The sequence below is a fragment of the Balaenoptera physalus genome (assembly GCF_965194825.1).
Source record: "Balaenoptera physalus genome assembly, chromosome: 8".
NCBI classification, from domain to species: Eukaryota; Metazoa; Chordata; class Mammalia; order Artiodactyla; family Balaenopteridae; genus Balaenoptera; species Balaenoptera physalus.
In genome coordinates, this window is record NC_138887.1 from 62,284,556 (window position 1) to 62,307,002 (window position 22,447).

At 39.0% G+C, this 22,447-nt stretch overlaps 2 protein-coding genes across 5 annotated transcripts in view; one reads left to right on the plus strand and one right to left on the minus strand.

The window, feature by feature from the left end:
- The window catches only part of UMAD1 (UBAP1-MVB12-associated (UMA) domain containing 1), a 240,728-nt gene extending 236,281 nt beyond the window's left edge, over positions 1 to 4,447 (minus strand). Inside the window, exons 1-2 of one of the 3 annotated variants that reach the window (XM_082472171.1) lie at positions 4,215 to 4,348; positions 1,026 to 1,193 (exon numbers count right to left, since the gene is read on the minus strand). The gene's annotated coding sequence lies outside the window, so the exon portion shown is untranslated. The other 2 variants (XM_082472172.1, XM_082472170.1) reach the window with 2 other exon arrangements.
- A 59-nt stretch (positions 4,448 to 4,506) lies between these two features.
- RPA3 (replication protein A3) lies at positions 4,507 to 7,779 on the plus strand. 2 transcript variants are annotated; one of them, XM_082472181.1, is made up of 4 exons: positions 4,507 to 4,645; positions 5,822 to 5,896; positions 6,719 to 6,827; positions 7,397 to 7,779. In XM_082472181.1, exons 1-4 carry the CDS (start codon positions 4,619 to 4,621, stop codon positions 7,477 to 7,479), a joined length of 294 nt encoding a protein of 97 aa, XP_082328307.1. In that variant the 5' UTR covers positions 4,507 to 4,618; the 3' UTR covers positions 7,480 to 7,779. The 2 variants fall into 2 exon arrangements, with proteins under 2 accessions (XP_082328307.1, XP_082328306.1); XM_082472180.1 differs by having other exon boundaries at positions 4,579 to 4,717.
- The last annotated feature ends 14,668 nt before the right edge of the window (positions 7,780 to 22,447 follow it).

Here is a 22,447-nt window from a genome sequence, read left to right on the forward strand (position 1 = left end):
CTAATTAGAAAAGATACATGTACCCCAATGTTCATAGCAGCACTATTTACAATAGCAAAGACATAGAAACAACCCAAGTGCCCATCAACAGATGACTGGCTTAAAAAGAGGTGGTATGGGGTTTCCCTGGTGGCACAGTGGTTAAGAATCCACCTGCCAATGCAGGGGACAGGGGTTCGAGCCCTAGTCTGGGAAGATCCCACATGCCGCGGAGCAACTAAGCCCGTGCTCCACAACTATTGAGCCTGGGCTCTAGAGCCCGCGAGCCGCAACTACTGAGCCCACGTGCTACAACTACTGAAACCCGCACGCCTCGAGCCCGTGCTCTGCCACAAGAGAAGCCACCGCAATGAGAAGCCGGTGCACTGCAACGAAGAGTAGCCTCTGCTCGCCGCAACTAAGGAGAAGCCCGCGAGCAGCAACGAAGACCCAACACAGCCAAAAAATAAGTAAATTTTTAAAAAAAGAAAAAAAAGAGGTAGTATATGTATACACACACACACACACACACACACACATACACACAGAGTGGACGATTACTCAGCCATAAAAAAGAATGAAATACTGCTATTTCCAGCAACATGGATGGACCTAAAGAATATTATACTAAGTCAGACAGAGAGAGACAAATACCATATGACATCACTTATATGTGGAATCTAAAAAATAAAAAAATTAAATCTATATACAAAACAGAAACAGACTCAGACATAGAAAAAAAACTTATGGTTACCAAAGGGGAGAGGGAAGCAGGGAGGGATAAATTAGAAGTATGGGATTAACAAATAGAAACTACTACACGTAAAATAGATAAGCCACAAAGATTTACCGTATAGCACAAGGAATGATATTCAATATCTTGTAATAATCTATAATGGAAAAGATTCTGAAAGGAATATAAACCTGAGTCACTTTGTACACCTGTAACTAACACAATATTTCAAATTAATTATACTTCAATTAAAAAAAATAAAAAGAATCCAGCCTCCACACATTTGGGCAATTCTGTCATAATGGAAGCTTACTGCTTAAAGAAGTGCCTTGTTGGGAAGGAGCTGCTGGAGCCCACAGGCTGGTATCAGTCTGATCCTCCTTTGAGCTGAGACCTGCCAGGTCAGCTCTCTGATAAGCCACCAAAGAGATGAGGAAATGAACATCCAAGCTCATGAGTCTTGCCTCCCTTAGGTGAAGTACTGGAAGGAAAAAGAGACAGCAAACAAATTCTAACAAAAAGAAAGCCGATGTGTCTACCGTAGTAGCAACAAAATTAACTTTAAGGCAAAAAGCATGATTTGAGATAGTCACTACTTCATCGCACCATTTTACTTCATAATCTTCATCTTGTATGTAGTGAAAACCAAATCTTCAAAAAAATATAGCACAAGTCATCAGAAGTTCAAGGATAAACTGCCAATGCTACCATTTGCAATTATCTCTATAATTGAGACATTAATCAGACAAAAGGTAAGAAAATAGAAATAGCTGAATACTGCAATTAACAAGTTTGATCCAATAACTGGAAAACACAATTTTTTTCCGAAGAATACATGAAACATTTGCAAAAACTTGATGTCTTAAAGCAAGTCTCATACTTTCACAGAGTTAGTATCAGACAGACCATACCATTTGCTGATAATGTAATTACACTAGAAATTAACAACAAAACAACTTTAATAAATAAAACCTATATATTTGGAAACAAAAACAACCCTTGAATCAAAGAAGAAATATGTTGTAAACTAGAAAATATTTAGAACTTAACGATGATGAACATCTACTTATGAAAAACTTGTGGGATATGCCTAAAGCAGAAAGTACAGGTTACTATACCAAACCCAGAACATTTTACAGGTGAGGTCTACCTAACAGTCAATGAACAGGTATCTCCAAGTTTACACAAAATCTAGAGAATAGAGAAAACACTCCACAACTGATTTCATGAGACTACTCTAATGCTAATAATACCAAAATCTGACAAAGACTATATACAAGCAAGAAAAACTACAGGCCAGTCTCACTCATGAATATGAATGCAAAAATCCTAAACAAAACAATAGCAAATCAAATCCAGGAATACGTAATAAAAGATATCATAACCAAGTTGTGTTTCTTCCAGGAATGTGAGTGTTATTCACCACTGAAAAATATATTCATTTCAATCATCTCAAGGCAAAAAAATGCATTTGATCAAACTCCATAACCACTCAGTTAAAACTTTTATCAAACGACGAATAGAAGGGAAAGTCTTAACCTAGTAAGTAGAACTCCAAGTTGTGAAGGACTTCCGGGAGGGCTCTTTAAAGGGAGCTGAGTCCCATGAAGGTAGACCCTTTTGTCTGCCCACTTCTTTGCTGCTTGGAATGGGGACTACTTGGCTGATGTTCTACCACCTACCCTGGTCTATGAGGTGATGTGGATCAACTGGAATTCTCCTACACTCCTGACAGGAGGATAAATCGGTACCACGCCATTTACGAACGGCTACATGCGCGATAAAACTATACAGAAAAGCTTAGGGTGCTTAACACAAATTTCAAGAGCGTGTTTCTTTCTGGCTGGTAGAGAGGAGGACTTAACTGAGGATGCCCACCCCTAATGGTGAAGTTCCATTTCTTACTCTTAATGAGAGGCCCACATGGGCTCATTTCATTTCTCTGGAAACTATACATATCAGCTGCGTATACTCTTCTTTGTGCATTAGATATCACGTAATAAATTTCACGTGACTGAAAAAATATCCAAGAAGCTATTTTAAATTATCTTCTTGCTCATCTCCCTGTTTAGAAAAAAGATGCTCTTGGTAGGCAAAATTGGTTTTTTAACTGTTATAAAACAGTGCTATTAGCATCTGGTGCTTTAAGGGCTGCTCTTTAAAAAACCGTTGTTATTAAAGATATTCATGTGTACTCTACCCAATATAATGCGATCAACTTGGTTTCCAAACCCTGAAGTGCAGAAGATGTTAAGGCTCTGCACGGAATATAAAAGAGGCTCTGCTCACTTGCACCGACAACCACTTTTTTATGCACCAACTGACATGCACCCTGCATCTGCTAACGAAATCCTTCACATCAGTTTCAGTGACAGCAACATTAAAAGGCAAATATATTTACATAGATGCTAAGTGCTAAATAAACACGGAGAGATGCAAACTATCATTTAATTACGGCACATCAGATTTCCATCTTAAATTGCCGCGTGACGTCTCAAACAGGAACTTCTTAGCTTAAGGCAACTGCGAGACTAAACTGGAGACTCTAGATAGGTACCTGAATTGGCTTTAGGCAAATTGATGGACTCGGTTTCCGAAAAATAATACCATACCCCCCACCGATTTTTTTTTTTCCCCAATTTCCGGAGCACCGTTGGCAGGTTTTTTTTATGAGCACTCATTCGGGAATATCGCTGGCAAGGCAGGTATCAAATCCCGGAAGATAAAGCCCCCCAAATCAACAGCCACATGAGCCAGCAACAGATTCAAGAATCCCCCCAAATCTCCTTGAAACGCGTTATCCTCCACACCTCCATCTCCCCTCCAGAGTCCTGAGGTGTGGAAAGCAATAGGGAAAAAGATTCCTGGGGAGTAAAGAACAAAGAGGCCGTAAATCATATGGACAAAACTTAGTCAGCTGAGACCTTGCCATTGAGTTATCTAACCTCCTCATTCTGCGGATAGGGAAATCATGTCTCATGAAGAAACGCACCTGCTCAGAATCTAACAGCCATTTAAATTCGTCTCCTAGCCCAGTGGTCCTTCCCTCACCCACTCCCAAATGCTTCAATTCGTTGCTAACAGTGAGGTGAGAAAACCCGCACCTCCACAGTGTGGCCAGAATGTCGGGGCTAGAAAGGGTCATAGAGGTAATGGGGTCAGGCCCCTCTTCTCACAGGTGGGGAAACTGACGAAGGAAAGTGACGCAGCTGGGGCGGTAAATCACCGACCCTCTGCCACCGAGCAGCAGGAGCTTCACAAAGGCGATGAAAATCACTGGCGACCCCACTTCTCGTTTCCAGAAGGGCGGGGGTCAAAAAGAGACCCGCTCCCTAGATTTCATTCAGCAAGAACCCCGCGCTTCCCAAGCAGAAGAGGGGAGGCGGGGAAATGCGAACAGCTGGTGGCGCAGCACCGAGAGTGCCACGGGGTAACAGGTACCGACTCCCGCCTCTCTCTTCCGCAACAGTAAGGCTGCGGCGACTCACGCGAGAAGAGGTACCTGAGACTCGCGCCGCAGTCCCCCGCCGCAACAGCACAGGAGCCCGCCACCCTGCTTCCGGGGTTAAGTCGCGGCGGGGAGGACCGGGACCTCAGAAGGGAGCCTCAGCCCCGCCCCATCCAAGCCCCGCCTCCACGTACGCTTCGCGGAAGACCCAGGTAACTTCCGGGGCGCCGCGCGTCACTAAGCAGCCGATCCCCACTTCCGGACGGGTCCTTGCCTTTTTCTTCGCTTTCGGGGGACTGCGCGATTGCAATCGAGATTTCCGTGCGTTTGATTGGTGGAGCGAGAGTGCTGGTCTCCGCCGATTGGTTTCGGAGGAATCCGCCCCGTAGACGTCCGTGGGGCGCACAGTCTCAGTTGTCCGCTAGTTTCCTGCCGGCTGGCGGCCTTCCGTTGCAATCATGGTGGACGTGATGGAGTTGCCCAAGGTGCGCATCAACGCCAGCATGCTAGCTCAGTTCATAGACCAGCCCGTTTGCTTCGTAGGGAGGCTGGAGAAGGTGCGCACACTCACCACCCTGGGCTCCTTGGGGGAGGGGCTCCGTGACAGTCAGGGTGGCTGCCTCAGGGTGTGTAACGGAGGGTGAAGGAGGAGGGACAGCCTTATAGCATCACTGCGCTCCCCATTGCTTTATTTCTCACAAGGGAACTTTTTGCACACTTTTTAACCATTGCAGCCCTATTTTAGCGCTTCTTTTAGGACGCGGAATCGCGACGTTTTCGAACGCGCTCCGTTCTAAATTCTAGCGTCCCACCCTCGTTTGTGTTTACTTAAAGGAAATTATAGACATAACTCCATCTACTTCCTGATTTTTTAGTTACCCAGATTTGACTAGTCCAGTTTTCTTGTTTCCTTCTTTTATGCAGTTTCCTCTTTTCTCAGACTTCGTTTTCTCGTTGAAGTCGCTTTTCTATAAAACATTCCTTGATTGTACTTCACTGATCCAATACCAGTCTGTTATTTTACCCCATTATTAGAGTGCAGCCCCTCATCCTGCTGGTGAGAAGCAGGCCCAAAGTGTCGGGATCCGGGAACCGAGAAAGCTCTTGTATAAAGGCTTATTAGTTTATTTCAGTCACATATCTTCTTGAAATAGGTGTATTCGGACTTCACAGATAGGGAAATTGGTTAGGAGTAGTGTATGGTTCAAGGCCGCAGTAAGTAGCAAAGCTGTCATTCAAACCAGATCTGACTGCACTCTGCCGCTGTCTTACAGGACTAGAACCCAGGTTTTCTGACAACCAGTTCTCTCTTTACTTCCTCAGGCCTAATTTTTAAAAACATATCCTCTGTGGGATACGTACCATTTAAATCATGGGTGGCAGTAGATCTCACTTTTAGATAATATGGACTCTTTAATTGTTCTTAGCATAGGGTTGCCAGATTTAGCAAATAAAAATACAGGACACATTTGTATGGAAAATGTTTGTTTATCTGAAATTCAGATTTAACTGGGCATCGTTTGATAAGGTATGTATGGTAACACATGATAACGATGAACCAGTTAAACTGTTCAAAAACAATTGCTTTGTGTGCGTCGATTAAGTAAGTTTGGGTCAATCTGCTCATCTTTTGTCAAACTTTTAATCTTTTTATTTTTCAGATTCATCCCACTGGGAAAATGTTTATTCTTTCAGATGGAGAAGGAAAAAATGGAACTATTGAGTTGATGGAGCCTGTATGTTTAAGTATTAATTCTATGTATATTATAATTAATTCTTCATCTTGTTTTGGTTTGTTGCTCATGTTTCTGATTCTTGGAGTGGATGTATAAAGGACCAGCTTATCAAACTTCCCACTCTCTAAAATCAAATATTTGTCCTCTTCTTACATTATATTTCCCTTTACATTTCTAACGATTTTTTGGGCTCTGTCATTTTTTTAATACACCCCTTAAATGCTGGGTGACAATTCTCATTCCTTATGAAAATCACATAAGAAAAATCTTCTGTTTAAATCACTTTTTCCTTCCTCAAGAGTTTTACGTTTTTAAAATTCAGTTTTCTATTTTTGTTTACATTTATTTTCAGTTGTCACTTATTTGTTTTTACATTTTATGTTTATTGTACTTAAAAATATTTTCTTGGTTTTTTATGAAGACAGATCTGTATGCTGTTTGGTTAATGGATGCAGAACACACTGTACAAATGTAGTTAATAGAAAGTTCCTTTCAATGGGTCCTTTTAAACAAATTACTCCTTGTGGAAAAGCCGGACATTCTCAGTATCTTTAAGTGATTTTGTCTTCAACTTAAACATTTAACTGTATCTTTGGACCTGAAGCCACTGCTAAAGGTAACAGGACTAGTGACATGCTAACAGTAATAAGTACTCAAACATTTTTTAACAAGTTACAATTCCATTTTTGCACTGATAAATTTTAAAATTATTTTGTTACATGAAATGAAAGATAAGATTAGTAAACTGTAGAACAATTTTCCAAGTTAATTATCAACTGAAAATGTGATAACACCAAGTTGACATTTTGTTCTTTGTGTTAGCTTGATGAAGAAATCTCTGGAATCGTGGAAGTAGTTGGAAGAGTAACGGCCAAGGCAACCATTATGTGTGCATCTTATGTCCAGTTTAAAGAAGATAACCATCCTTTTGGTAAGTAAAACATGCTGTAATTCATGGAATTAGGTGGAAAACAATTTTATTTTTAACTTGCTATGTCTTGGTCTTGAGTTTCAGTCCTGCTACATTTTCAATTTCTATAGAATTTTCTGATCCCAAAGGAAAATGGGAGGACATTTTGGCCTGCTTCTAAACAGTGCTTGTGTATGTAGGAAACTCAACAAAGATTAATTAATATTTGTGGAAAGAAAAGTTTCTTAAATGGGGTAAACAAAATAATGTTAATAGTTTTGTTTGTTTGATTTTAATATATAGATTAAAGGCATCAAATAATGCACAGCACCTAAAACACAACCAGGCAAGAACTGTGCCTGTACAATGGATGTCAAAATGGGTGGTCTCCTATACTCCATGTCTTTTATTTTTTGGAGCCATAGTTAAATAAATATGATGATCTATATCTCAGTTTTAGGAAATGGATTGTGAAAACAAGTTGACCTCTAAAAGGGAGAGAAAAGAGAAATAGGTATAACTCTTTAGATAGTAATTGATGTTACAGCTTTCCACTGTAGATTAAATGTTTGCTGAACTGTTTCTTTCAGATCTTGGACTTTACAATGAAGCTGTGAAAATTACCCATGAGTTCCCTCAGTTTTTTCCTTTGGGGGTTGTGCAGTATGGTTGAACTTGATGAATTTTTTATGATTGCCAGTGAGCTACATTGAAGATTATTAAAGGAGGCCCTGATATTTAAAGGAGAGATTCCTGTGATTTTTAATACTGTTATTTGTTCTCTTTTTAATTTCATTTACCTAACGTTATTAGATATTCCATTATGCCATTTTCAACAGAACTGGTTTATTGACAGTTCTCACCTAAGTCCTCATAAAGAATCATTTCTCTGGCATATGGTCAGATTAGATGCAAGAAAAAAGCAGCTGGCTGAGTTTAGTTTTCTGTTTTATTAATAAAAGTTTAAATGATACATATCGTTGGTCATATCATTCTTATTCTTTTAGTCATCTATTCAGGCACAAACTTGGAATTTTATAGCTGTAAGGTCAGGACTTAGACTTACCAAATGAAACCCTGGGCCAATTGTGTTAAGAATTTACTTGGTACCTCACGAATTACACCATGTTAATTACTTCCTTGACACGCTGTGAAAAAAAGATTTTATTAAAACAGCAAATAGAATCCAACATCTTATGTAATTTGTGAGTACCTACATTAGGGCTCTCTAGAGAATCAGAACCAATAGGATATATATGGATATATATATATATATATATATATATATATATATATATATATATATATATATATATATATATATATATATATAAAATTGTTACGCAGATTGGCTTACATGGTTATAGAGGCTGAGAAGTCCCAGGATCTGCCATCTACAAGCTGGAGAACCATGAAAGCCGGTGGTATAATACAGTGTGAGTCCGAAGGTCTGAGAATAAGGGAAGATGACGGTATAACTCGCAGTCTGAAGATCTGAGAACTGGGAGGACACTGGTGTAAGTCCCAGAGTCTGAAGGCCCGAGAACCTGGAGCTCCAATGTCTGTAGGCAGGAAAAGATGGACATTCCAGCTCAAGGAGAGAGAGCAAATTTGCCCTTCCTCTGCCATTTTGTTCTATTTGGACTCTCAACGGATTGAATGATGCCCACCTACTTTGGCAAGGGCCATCTTTACTCAGTCTGCTGATGTAGATGCTAATCTGTTCCAGAAACACGCTCACAGATACACCCAGAAATAATGTTTTACCAGCTATCTGGATATCCCTTAGCCCAGTCATACTGACACATAAAAGTAACCATCATAGCATCTCTTTCTCAGGATTTTAAAACTGAGCATTCACTAGGCCAAAAAAGGGATACCTGATCATTAAAACAGTTGGTGGAATCATTTAATTTTTTTTTTTAATTCTTTTCAACTGTCATTATCCTTAATATGAAATTCCTACTGACTTATACTTCATACCACCAAGTACCATTGGGAGTGGGCAGGCACGGGTGTCGCAAGTGTAGGACAGTAATACAGAGTAACTGGTGACCTATGTGCCCACAGGTTTTACAGCCTGACCCATTTTCTTCAGTGAGGAAATAAACTAATTCTAAATCCATTTAGGTTGTAAATTATACCAAAAATATTTATTTTAAATCGGTACCGTCTTCAATTTCAACTTTCACCCCAAAATATTCTACAAATTACTTAAGCAACAGAGCTACTCATGGTAAAGCATTTTATTACAGGAAGTAAGGACAATTGTAATTGAAATTTAGGTGTAGGAGGGACATCAGCTAATCTCAATAACACAGTGTTATCTCCAATGCTAGAGAAGGGGTCAGTCCTCAATTGTGTTAACCGCGGAAAACTCAGTGCTATTAAATGTTAAAGGTGTCCTGTTTGAAACCTTCCCTTGAACTACTATGTTCAGTAAACTGGACTAAATGACTAGGGTACCTTGCTTTCTGACAAGTGAATCCTTTACACTAATGATTTATGGTGCCATTGCTCTAGCCCCAGCCTCATCTCTGAGCTGTTCAACATCTGCACTTGCATGTCCCACCAGCGCTTTAGCTTGAATGAGTGTAGTTTGAATAGATGCAGCCCCCCTGCCATGTGTTCCCTAACTTTTTAGTAATAATTTTTTAAAGATAATTCACATATATAATTCACCTATTTCAAGTGTACAATTCGGTGGCTTTTAGTACACAGAGTTGTACACCCATCACCACAATCAATTTTAGAACATTTTCATCACCCCAAAAAGAACCCCTGTACCATTTACCTGTCATGGCCCAGTCCCTACACCACCACTACCCGCTCCCTCGCCATAAGAAGCAACTAATCTACTTTCTGTCTATAGATTTACCTGTTCTGGATATTTCATATAAATGGAATCACACATGGCCATTTGTGACTGACTTATTTAGCACAGTGTTTTCAAGGTTCATCTGTGTTATAGCATATATCAGTGCTTCATCCCTTTTTATGGCCAAAAATATTCCACTGTACGGATATACCACATTTTGTTTACCCATTCATCAGTTGCTTTACATTTGGGTGGTTTCCACCATTTAGCTATAATGAACTATGAACATTCATGTATAAGTTTTTGTGTGTACAGATTTTTTCTTTCTCTTGGGTATATACCTAGGAGAGGAACTGCTGTATTAAATGGTAAATATGTTTAACTTTTGAGGAACTACCAGACGGTATTCCAGAGTGGCTATACTATTTTACATTCCCAGCAGCAGTGTTTGAGGATTCTAATTTCTCCACATCCTCAACACTTATTATCTGACTTTTTTATTATAGCTATACTAATGGGTGTGAAGTGATTTTGATTTGTCTTGTTCCTTTTAAAGTTACCATAAGCCACTCTGTTGGCCAGAAAAGCTTGAATACTTCTAATCCTTTTCACTCCCACTGCCACTGTAAGTTCAGACAATTGTCATCTCTCACTTGAGCTATTCCAACAGCCCTAAATATATTACTGGCCTTACTGCTTCCAGCCTCTTCCGATCACCCGGCCAGTAGAGTTGTGTTAAACATCGATTGTACTACAATCGATACTACAAAGTTTAAAAACCAGAGAAGTGTGAATAGGGGAAAACTTCCTGAAAGCTTACAGTGGAGAAACCTGGCCAATATGACCTTAATGAAGTGAACAAGGTTAACATCACCAGTGATGACACGTGGATAAATCGTGTGCCCTCTGATGTAATGGGATAAGAAAGGCACTTCACCTTTGTGCTATTTTTTCATAAATGCATAATGCCAGTCTAATCATGAGAAAATATCAGACATACTCAAATTGAAGGACATTCTACAAACTGATCAGTACCCCTCAAAACTGTCAAGGTAATGAGGAAAGACAGAATCTCACAGAGCACAGAAGACTAAAGAGACATGACAACTAAATGTGATGTGGGATCATGGACTGGCTCCTGGAACACAAAAAGGACATTAATGGAAAACAGGTAAAATCTGAATAAAGTCTGGAGCTAAACTAACATACCAACGTTGGTTTCTTAGTTTGACAAATGTACCAGGATAATGTAAGGTAACATAAAAGGAGACAAACTGGGTGAGGGGAGGAACTCTATCTCTGCAAATTTCCTATAAATCTAAAATTACTCCAAAATAAAAAAATGCATTGAAAACAAAATCAACACCTGCCAGAGGCTCCCCAGTGACTAGGTCAAGTCCACATTTCTAATCAGTAGTTCAGACCCTCCACAATCTGACCATGTCTCACCTCAGTCCCAAATCCTACTCTCCCTTGGAAGCAACCCTCCAGCACTGATCTACTGTTGCCAGAACACACTAGACCCTTTAAGATCCAGATGCTGTTGAACTTGCTCTCTGCTCTTATTGGAATGTCTGTCTCTATGCCCAAAGGAAAACATTCTCTAAGCTTTCCCTAACTTGGGCAAGCAGAGTTAGTTGCTTTATGTTATATTCCTCTCATCACACTTAACTTGCTTATAGCATTTTTTTCGGATTAAAAAATATATATAGATTATATATTTTTTTAACACTACAAAAATCAGAAAGTAAATTTCCTACTGTCTCGCCAAAGACACTGCTATGGATTGGTGGACTGCTTTCCAGAACTTTCTCTGCATAAACTGTCTGTAGGACCTCAATATACTGCCCTGCAACATGCATTTTTTGTTTAATAAGTCTTGGCAATTAACATATTGAGCTATCTCATGCTTTTTAATGGTTGAAAAATATCCACTGTGCCAAGTGTTTCCTAATTTATTTAACCAGTCTTCTAATTAGTCTTCCCCACTAAGAAGAGGCCTTTATAGATGAAGAAACTGTAGTTTAAAAACCTGTCTTATTTGTATTTCCCAATGCCTAACATAGTATATGAATAAATTAGTTCATCCATCCTGGTTTGAGAAGCCACAAAGCTGAGAGAAAAGGTAATGAAGACCTGAACCATAATTTGGTGAAGCGACAAAGAATAGGAGGCCAGGAGTTGAGAATATATTATAATGGATTCCATAGGACTCAGTGATGATGCTAGGACTTAAACAGGGTAAGAACCAAGGATGAGGTCAACAGGTGAGGAAGCAATAATTTCACTTCAATACAAATTTAAGTAGTTAATAGGCCCTTGAGTAAAGATGTCCAGAAGATATTGGAAATGTAGGCCCAGACAGAGATTTGAGAGACAACCTGCCTAATATTTAAAGTAGACTTTAAGAGATCTACCAATTAGAAATCTCTAATGGTTTGAAACCCATTTTTCCTAAATTTGGGGCAAAATGCATTTGGCAACAAAACCTGATAAGAATTGTAGTGAGGCTACTTATAGTCTTTATTCTACTTCCAGTAAATACTCATATGCTTCACTGAAGAAATATTACCATGTTTGAGTAGAGGGTGCAGCCCCTCTGGGAAGGGTGTTTCATAACATATGGTAAATATACCCTCTGACTTTTCTAAAATCAAAAAATTCTGAATTCTGAAGTACATATGGCTCCAAGAGTTTCAAGTTAGGGATTGTGTTCCTAAATCAGGGAACAGCATCCAGAGGAAGAAAACCACAGAACCTGGGGGGAACTGTGCACTTACAGAACAGCAGTGGGAGAGTGACTGAGTCAGGAGAAGGACCCCAGTGGTGCCCAACACCTAGTAAGCACTCAATAAATATTTATTCACTGAAAGAATATCATGAAAGGCAAGGAAAGAGAGTTTCAAAGACCAGTCAATGATGCTGAAAGCTCAAAGTACTGAAGATGACGACTGAGGATAAACACTGACATTACTAACTTATATATCACACATTTCTAAAAAGGACTAGCCTACAAAAATAAAAAGGGAAAACATATCAAAAAAGGAGATAACAACTACAAAAACGCTCAAGAGGAAATAAACTTAGGCTTTAAGTTTAACTCCAGGTGTGCCTGGGAAGCTAGGAAAAGGAAGGAATAATAGGCCATAGAATTTTAATAGCCTTAAATTTATCACGACAATCAAACTTTTCCCTAATATTAAATTCTAAAAGGAATATCACACAGAATCTAATGTGAGGGATGAGGAGCTACAAAGTGGTTGACTTCAGTCATAATTTTACAGATGTTTTTCAAATGATTGTTTTTATTTTCATCTGACAAAGACAAAATTAAAACCAACTCTGAAAACATCTCTTCATGGGGTATCACTTTGAGTGATAAACTAGTATTACTAAATTTATAGAATTTTGAGGTTGTCTTTTAAGGTATTAATTTAATATGCATTAAGTCACTCAACAAATATTTTGTGTCAAGTCCTGGGCTAATTGCTAGAAATACATATAACAAAGTCCCTAACCTCTGGCATTTCAATCTATGGCAGTTTAGCATAATTGCCAAAGATGTCTCAACTCAGAACTATTTAATATTTAACCGGTCTAAGGTTTCAAAGAAATCCATCATGATTAAGAACAACCAAATTCTGTAGGTTCTATTTAGTGAAATTCCAATTTAGTTTCCTCCCTTACTTAATTCACATGGAGTTTGATTCTGATCAGTTGCTGAAAGAAAATTAATAATCCTAGTACCACAGGTTACATTCCTAAAAAGATAATGCTAAATCTAGAGTACTAATAAAGCATAGGTTTCGAGTTACTTTCTAATTGTGATATTGGTTTGAGGTAAGCCTCTTATGTTCTTTATGACCTCAGTTGACCTAGAGCATAGGGTTTTGTTTTGTTTTTTAACATCTTTATTGGAGTATAATTGCTTTACATTGCTGTGTTAGTTGCTGCTGTATAACAAAGTGAATCAGCTATACGTATACATATATCCCCATATCCCCTCCCTCTTGCATCTCCCTCCCTCCCTCCCTATCCCACCCCTCTAGGTGGTCACAAAGCACGAGCTGATCTCCCTGTGCTATGCGGCTGCTTCCCACTAGCTATCTATTTTACATTTGGTACTGTATATATGTAAATGCCACTCTCTCACTTTGTCACAGCTTACCCTTCCCCCTCTCCATATCCTCAAGTCCATTCTCTAGTAGGTCTGTGTCTTTATTCCCGTCTTGCCCCTAGGTACTTCATGACCTTTTTCTTTCTTTCTTTCTTAGATTCCATATATATGTGTTAGCATACGGTATTTGTTTTTCTCTTTCTGACTTACTTCACTCTGTATGACAGACTCTAGGTCCATCCACCTCACTGCAAATAACTCAATTTCCTTTCTTTTTTATGGCTGAGTAATATTCCATTGTATATATGTGCCACATCTTCTTTATCCATTCATCTGTTGATGGACACTTAGGTTGCTTCCATGTCCTGGCTATTGTAAATAGAGCTGCAATGAACATTGTGGTTTTTGAATTACGGTTTTCTCAGGGTATAGGGCATAGGGTTTTAAGATGGCTAATTAAGACCAGAGGTGTAGGCTATGAACAATTTATAGGGTAATACACTCATCTTGGGGGCAAGGATTAAATTTGTCATTAGCATGCCATTGTTTCTTCTTTACATATTACAAAATGTCAGAGGCAGGACACTATGTTCTTTAGAATTTCCTTGTCTTTAAGATTTGGACTGAATTATAGTGCTTTCACGTATGAAAAACATTTTTTTTCCACCTGATTATTTCTGTAGGTGGGGAAGTAAAGAACAACAACCTCTGTGGACTCTACATAATGCAGTATTTAAGATGCAAAATTGAGAAAACTTTGAGCCAGTTCTCAAAAAAACACTGAGCAATGTAAGTTGGAAAAAAGGAAAATATATAAGCAGTGTAACAGTTTTGGGCAATGCCATAGATGACACTGTGACTTAATTAGCCCCCTTTTTAAAAAAAAGACTATTCAGTTTTCACAGAAGTTTGAAATATTACCCAGGAAAATAAGGCAATTATTTTGGCTGGTAAGAAGAATCTCTCACCATAAAATGTTATACTGAAGTAATAAAGTTTATTTAGTAATAATAGGTTTAAAAAATGGTTTCACTGAAAGATCTTGGTATCTTGTCACCCTGAATCTTGAGAGATAATCAGCAAGGAGAAATTCTTCTATTGAATAATTGCTAATTAAAAAGCTAGATAACTTAATATTATTTTTACCTTAGATATTCATTTTCAAAATGAATATTATTTAGGTCTTAACATTTATTTTCATTAATTCAACTTCACTTAATATACAATGATCATTTAAAGCCAAACTGCATAAAATAAATTTAGCATAACTCTATAGAAAATCAGAAACAGTATCACATTTCACTTAAACATTTTAATATTTTTCTTTAGCTTTTGAGGAGCTTCAAGTGTTATGAAAACATTAGACCTGATGAGAAAAAACATTTATTTACAGAGATTCGTCTTTTCTTTTAAGTAATCAGGGTCCTAGTGAGTCAATTATTTTTTTCATATTGCTCAGAAATGTTATGCCTTAACTGGTCATGTATTTGACCTTTCATGAGACAGTGGACCAAGAGCTGTCTCATTTTGGAATCTACTCAGAAATGACTAAATGTCTTCCAGATGAACATATTATGGATCAAGGGAGGAGCTAGAAATTAGAATCCACTGCCTCCAAAGCAGGGGAATTTGTAGGCTTCTTTTTCTTTTAGAACTCAGTGACCTAGAGGAATTAACCCACTGGGCAATTTCCTTCACTCTCAGCAGTATGATTAAGTCATGAAAACAACTCAGTATAAGATATGATATGTATATATTTCTACCCCACTTGTTTCCAGAAAAAAAGAATTTAAGACAGCTGCAAAGCCTTCTATCCCTTCCCTGTTTTCTCATCATAAATTCATACAATGTGACTTTCCCAAATGTAAACTTGAGCTACCAGTGGAAGTAGAATGGGACACTCAATTGATTTACTATCATTTGTTACCGGAATATTCATCTGCTAAAACTGGCATTAATATCCTGCTTTATCCCTTCTTAAGGAAAACTTTAAAATGTCATTTCAAGATGAATAAAATATGTTCTATGTTGCTTTTCTTCCTTATTTTATACCCTAAACCTATTTGAGGTACAAAATTAACAACATATTTTAGGCAATTCAGAGAAAATACATTACCAGTACATATGAACTCAAAAACTATACCTAGAGAGACCTTCAAGGTGGCAGAGGAGTAAGATGCGGAGATCACCTTCCTCCCCACAGATACATCAAAAATACATCTACATGTGGAACAATTCCTACAGAACACCTACTAAATGTTAGCAGAAGACCTCAGACTTCCCCAAAGGCAAGAAACTCCCCACGTACCTGGGTAGGGCAAAAGAAAAAAGAAAAGAGACAAAAGAATAGGGACGGGACCTGCACCAGTGGGAGGGAGCTGTGAAGGAGGAAAGGTTTCCACACACTAGGAAGCCCCTTCGCAGGCGGAGACTGCGGGTGGCGGAGGGGGGAGCTTCGGAGACATGGAGTAGGGCGCAGCAACAGGGGTGCAGAGGGCAAAGTGGAGAGATTCCCGCACAGAGGATCGGTGCCGACCAGCACTCACCAGCCCGAGAGGCTTGTCTGCTCACCCGCCGGGGCAGGAGGGGGCTGGGAGCTGAGGCTCCTGCTTTGGAGGTCAGATCCCAGGGAGAGGACTGGGGTTGGCGGCGTGAACACAGCCTGAAGGGGCTAGTGCGCCACAGCTAGCCGGGAGGGAGTCCAGGAAAAGGTCTGGAGCTGCCGAAGAGGCAAGAGACCATTGGTTGTGGGCGCGCGAGGAGAGGGGATTAAGAGCACCGCCTAAACGAGCTCCAGAGACGGGCGCGAGCCGCGGCTATCAGCGCGGACCCCAGAGACGGGCATGAAACGCTAAGGCTGCTGCTGCAGCCACCAAGAAGCCTGTGTGCAAGCACAAGTCACTATCCACACCGCCCCTCCCGGGAGCCTGTGCAACCCGCCACTGACAGGGTCCTGCGATCCAGGGACAACTTCCCCAGGAGAATGCACCACACGCCTCAGGCTGGTGCCACTCCTTCCCCCGGCCTGAGTGAGCCAGAGCCCCGGAATCAGCTGCTCCTTTAACCCCCTCCTGTCTGAGGGAAGAACAGACACCCTCAGGCGACCTACACGCAGAAGCTGGTTCAAATCCAAAGCTGAACTCCAGGAGCTGTGCAAACAAAGAAGAGAAAGGGAAATCTGTCCTAGCAGCCTCGGGAGCAGCAGATTAAATCTCCACAAACAACTTGATGTACCTGCATCTGTTGAATACCTGAATAAACAACGAATCATCCCAAAGTGAGGAGGTGGACTTTGGGAGCAATGACACATATTTTTTTTTCCTTTTTCTCTTTTTGTGAGTGTGTATGTGTATGCTTCTGTGTGTGATTTTGTCTGTATAGCTTTGCTTTTACCATTTGTCCTAGGGATCTGTCTGTCTGTTTGTTTGTATGTTTGTTTTTTTGCTTTTTTTGTTTTTTTAGTATAGCTTTTAGCGCTTGTTACCATTGGTGGATTTGTTTTTTGGTTTGGTTGCTTTCTTCTTTCTTTTTTATTATTTTTTAATTTTTAATAATTCCTTTTTTAAAAATTTTAATAACTTTATTTTATTTTATTCATTCATTCTTTCTTTCTTTTTTTTCTCCCTTTTATTCTGAGCCGTGTGGCTGTGAGGGTCTTGGTGCTCCAGCCAGGTGTCAGGCCTGTGCCTCTGAGGTGGAAGAGCCAAGTTCAGGACATTGGTCCACCAGAGACCTCTTGGCTCCACGTAATATCAAACAATGAAAGCTCTCCCAGAGATCTCCATCTCAACGCTAAGACCCACTCCACTCAACGACCAGCAAGCGACAGTGCTGGACACCCTATGCCAAATAACTAGCAAGACAGGAACACAACCCCACCCATTAGCAGAGAGGCTGCCTAAAATCATAATAAGGTCACAGACACCCCAAAACAAATCACCGGACACGGTCCTGCCCACCAGAAAGGCAAGATCCAGCCTCATCCACCAGAACACAGGCACCAGTGGCCTCCACCAGGAAACCTACACAACCCACTGAACAAACCTTAGCCACTGGGGGCAGACACCAAAAACAACAGGAACTACGAACCTGCAGCCTGCAAAATGGAGACCCCAAACACAGTAAGTTAAGCAAAATGAGAAGACAGAGAAACACACAGCAGATGAAGGAACAAGGTAAAAACCCACCAGACCAAACAAATGAGGAACTAGGCAGTCTACCTGAAAAAGAATTCAGAGTAACGATAGTAAAGATGATCCAAAATCTTGGAAACAGAATGGAGAAAATACAAGAAATGTTTCATAAGGACCTAGAAGAACTAAAGAGCAAAGAAACAATGATGAACTGCAAAATAAATGAAATTAAAAATTCTCTAGAAGGAATCAAGAGCAGAATAACTGAGGCAGAAGAAAGGATAAGTGACCTGGAAGATAAAATACTGGAAATAACTATTGCAGAGCAGAATAAAAAGAATGAAAACAATTGAGGACAGTAGCAGGGACTTCTGGGACAACATTAAATGCACCAACATTCAAATTATAGGGGTCCCAGAAGAAGAAGACAAAAAGAAAGGGACTGAGAAAATATTTCAAGAGATTATAGTTGAAAACTTCCCTAATATGGGAAAGGAAAGAGTTAATCAAGTCCAGGAAGCGCAGAGAGTCCCATACAGGATAAATCCAAGGAGAAGCACGCCAAGACACATATGAATCAAACTATCAAAAATTAAGTACAAAGAAAAAACATTAAAAGCAGCAAGGGAAAAACAACAAATAACATACAAGAGAATCCCATAAGGTTAACAGCTGATCTTTCAGCAGGAACTCTGCAAGCCAGAAGGGAGTGGCAGGACATATTTAAAGTGATGAAAGGGAAAAACCTACAACCAAGATTACTCTACCCAGCAAGGATCTAATTCAGATTCGACAGAGAAATTAAAACCTTTACAGACAAGCAAAAGCTAAGAGAATTCAGCACCACTAAACCAGCTTTACAACAAATGTTAAAGGAACTTCTCTAGGCAGGAAACACAAGAGAAGGAAAAGACCTACAATGACGAATCCAAAACGATTAAGAAAATGGTAATAGGAACATACATATCAATAACAACCTTAAATGTAAATGGATTAAAGGCTCAACCAAAAGACATAGACTAGCTGAATGGATACAAAAACAAGACCTGTATATATGCTGTCTACAGGAGACCCACTTCAGTCCTAGGGACACATACAGACTGAAAGTGAGGGGATGGAAAAAGATAATCCATGCACATGGAAATCAAAAGAAAGCTGGAGTAGCAATTCTCATATCAGACAAAACAGACTTTAAAATAAAGACTGTTACAAGAGACAAAGAAGGACACTACAGAATGATCAAGGGATCAATCCAAGAAGAAGATATAACAATTGTAAATATTTAGGCACCCAACATAGGAGCACCTCAATACATATGGCAAATACTAACAGCCATAGAGGGGAAATCGACAGTAACACAATCATAGTAGGGGACTTTAATACCCCACTTTCACCAATGGACAGATCATCCAAAATGAAAATAAATAAGGAAACAAAAGCTTTAAATGATAAATTAAACAAGATGGACTTAATTGATATTTATAGGACATTCCACCCAAAAACAACAGAATACTCTTTCTTCTCATGCTCATGGAACGTTCTCCAGGATAGATCATATCTTGGGTCACAAATCAAGCCTTGGTAAATTTAAGAAAATTGAAATCGTAGCAAGTATCTTTTCTGACCACAACGCTATGAGACTAGGTATCAATTACAGGAAAAAGTCTGTAAAAACTACAAACACATGGAGGCTAAACAATACAGTATTTAATAACCAAGAGATAACTGAAGAAATCAAAGAGGAAATCAAAAAATACCTAGAGACAAATTACAATTAAAACACAATGATTCAAAACCTATGAGATGCAGCAAAAGCAGTTCTAAGAGGGAAGTTTATAGCAATACAATCCTACCTCAAGAAACAAGAAACATCTCAAATAAACAACCTAACCTTACACCTAAAACAATTAGAGAAAGAAGAACAAAAAAATCCCAAAATTAGAAGAAAAGAAATCATAAAGATCAGATGAGAAATAAGTGAAAAAGAAATGAAGGAAACAATAGCAAAGATCAATAAAACTAAAAGCTGGTACTTTTAGTACCAGCTAAATTGATACACCATTAGCCAGACTCATCAAGAAAAAAAGGGAGAAGATTCAAATCAATAGAATTAGAAATGAAAAAGGAGCAGTAACAACTGACACTGCAGAAATACAAAGGATCATGAGAGATTACTACAAGCAACTCTATGCCAATAAAATGGACAACCTGGAAGAAATGGACAAATTCTTAGAAATGCACAACCTGCCAAGACTGAACCAGGAAGAAATAGAAAATATGAACAGACCAGTCACAAGCACTGAAATTGAAACTGTGATTAAAGATCTTCCAAGAAACAAAAGCCCAGGACCAGATGGCTTCACAGGTGAATTCTATCAAACATTTAGAGAAGAGCTATCACCTATCCTTCTCAAAGTCTTCCAAAATATTGCAGAGGGAGGAAAACTCCCCAACTCATTCTACGAGGCCACCATCACCCTGATACCAAAACCAGATAAAGATGTCACAAAGAAAGAAAACTACAGGCCAATATCACTGACGAACAGAGATGCAAAAATCCTCAACAAAATACTAGCAAACAGAATCCAACAGCACATTAAAAGGATCATACACCATGATCAAGTGGGGTTTATTCCAGGAATGCAAGGATTCTTCAATATACGCAAATCAATCAACGTGATACACCATATTAACAAATTGAAGGAGAAAAACCATATGATCATCTCAATAGATGCAGAGAAAGCTTTCGACAAAATTCAACACCCATTTATGATAAAAGCCCTGCAGAGAGTAGGCATAGAGGGAACTTTCCTCAACATAATAAAGGCCATATATGACAAACCCACAGCCAACATTGTCCTCAATGGTGAAAAACTGAAACCATTTCCACTAAGATCAGGAACAAGACAAGGTTGCCCACTTTCACCACTATTATTCAACATAGTTTTGGAAGTGTTAGCCACAGCAATCAGAAAAGAAAAAGAAATAAAAGGAATCCAAATCAGAAAAGAAGAAGTAAAGCTGTCACTGTTTGCAGATGACATACTATACATAAAGAATCCTAAAGATGTTACCAGAAAACTACTAGAGCTAATCAATGAATATGGTAAAGTAGCAGGATACAAAGTTAATGCACAGAAATCTCTTGCATTCCTATACACTAATAATGAAAAATCTGAAAGTGAAATTAAGAAAACACTCCCATTTACCAATGCAACAAAAAGAATAAAATATCTAGGAATAAACCTACCTAAGGAGACAAAAGACCTGTACGCAGAAAATTATAAGACACTCATGAAAAAAATTAAAGATGATAGAAATAGATGGAGATATATACCATGTTCTTGGATTGGAAGAATCAACATTGTGAAAATGACTGTACTACCCAAACCAATCTACAGATTAAATGCAATCCCTATCAAACCACCACTGGCATTTTTCACAGAACTAGAACAAAAAATTTCACAGTTTGTATGGAAACACAAAAGACCCCGAATTGCCAAAGCAATCTTGAGAAAGAAAAACAGCCCTGGAGGAATCAGGCTCCCTGACTTCAGACTACACTACAAAGCGACAGTAATCAAGACAGTATGGTACTGGCACAAAAACAGAAATACAGATCAATGGAAAAGCATAGAAAGCCCAAAGATAAACCCACGCACATATGGTCACCTTATCTTTGATAAAGGAGGCAAGAATATACAGTGGAGAAAAGACAGCCTCTTCAATAAGTGGTGCTGGGAAAACTGGACAGCTACGTGTAAAAGAATGAAATTAGAACCCTCCCTAACACCATACACAAAAATAAACTCAAAATGGGTTAAAGACCTAAATGTAAGGCCAGACACTATCAAACTCTTAGAGGAAAACGTAGGCAGAACACTCTATGACATAAATCACAGCAAGATCCTTTTTGACCCACCTCCTAGAGAAATGGAAATAAAAACAAAAATAAACAAATGGGACCTAATGAAACTTAAAAGCTTTTGCACAGCAAAGGACACCATAAATAAGACTAAAAGACAACCCACAGAATGGGAGAAAATATTTGCAAATAAAGCAACTGAGAAAGGATTAATGTCCAAAATTTACAAGCAGCTCATGCAGCTCAATATCAAAAAAACAAACAACCCAATCCAAAAATGGGCAGAAGACCTAAATAGACATTTCTCCAAAGAAGATATACAGATTGCCAACAAACACATGAAAGAATGCTCAACATCACTAATCATTAGAGAAATGCAAATCAAAACTTCAATGAGGTATCACCTCACACCAGTCAGAATGGCCATCATCAAAAAATCTACAAACATTAAATGCTGGAGAGGGTGTGGAGAAAAGGGAACCCTCTTGCACTGTTGGTGGGAATGTAAATTGATACAGCCACTATGGAGGACAGTATGGAGGTTCCTTAAAAAACTAAAAATAGAACTACCCTATGACCCAGCAATCCCACTACTGGGCATATACCCTGAGAAAACCATAATTCCAAAAGAGACATGTGCCACAATGTTCACTGCAGCTCTATTTACAATAGCCAAGACATGGAAGCAACCTAAGTGTCCATCAACAG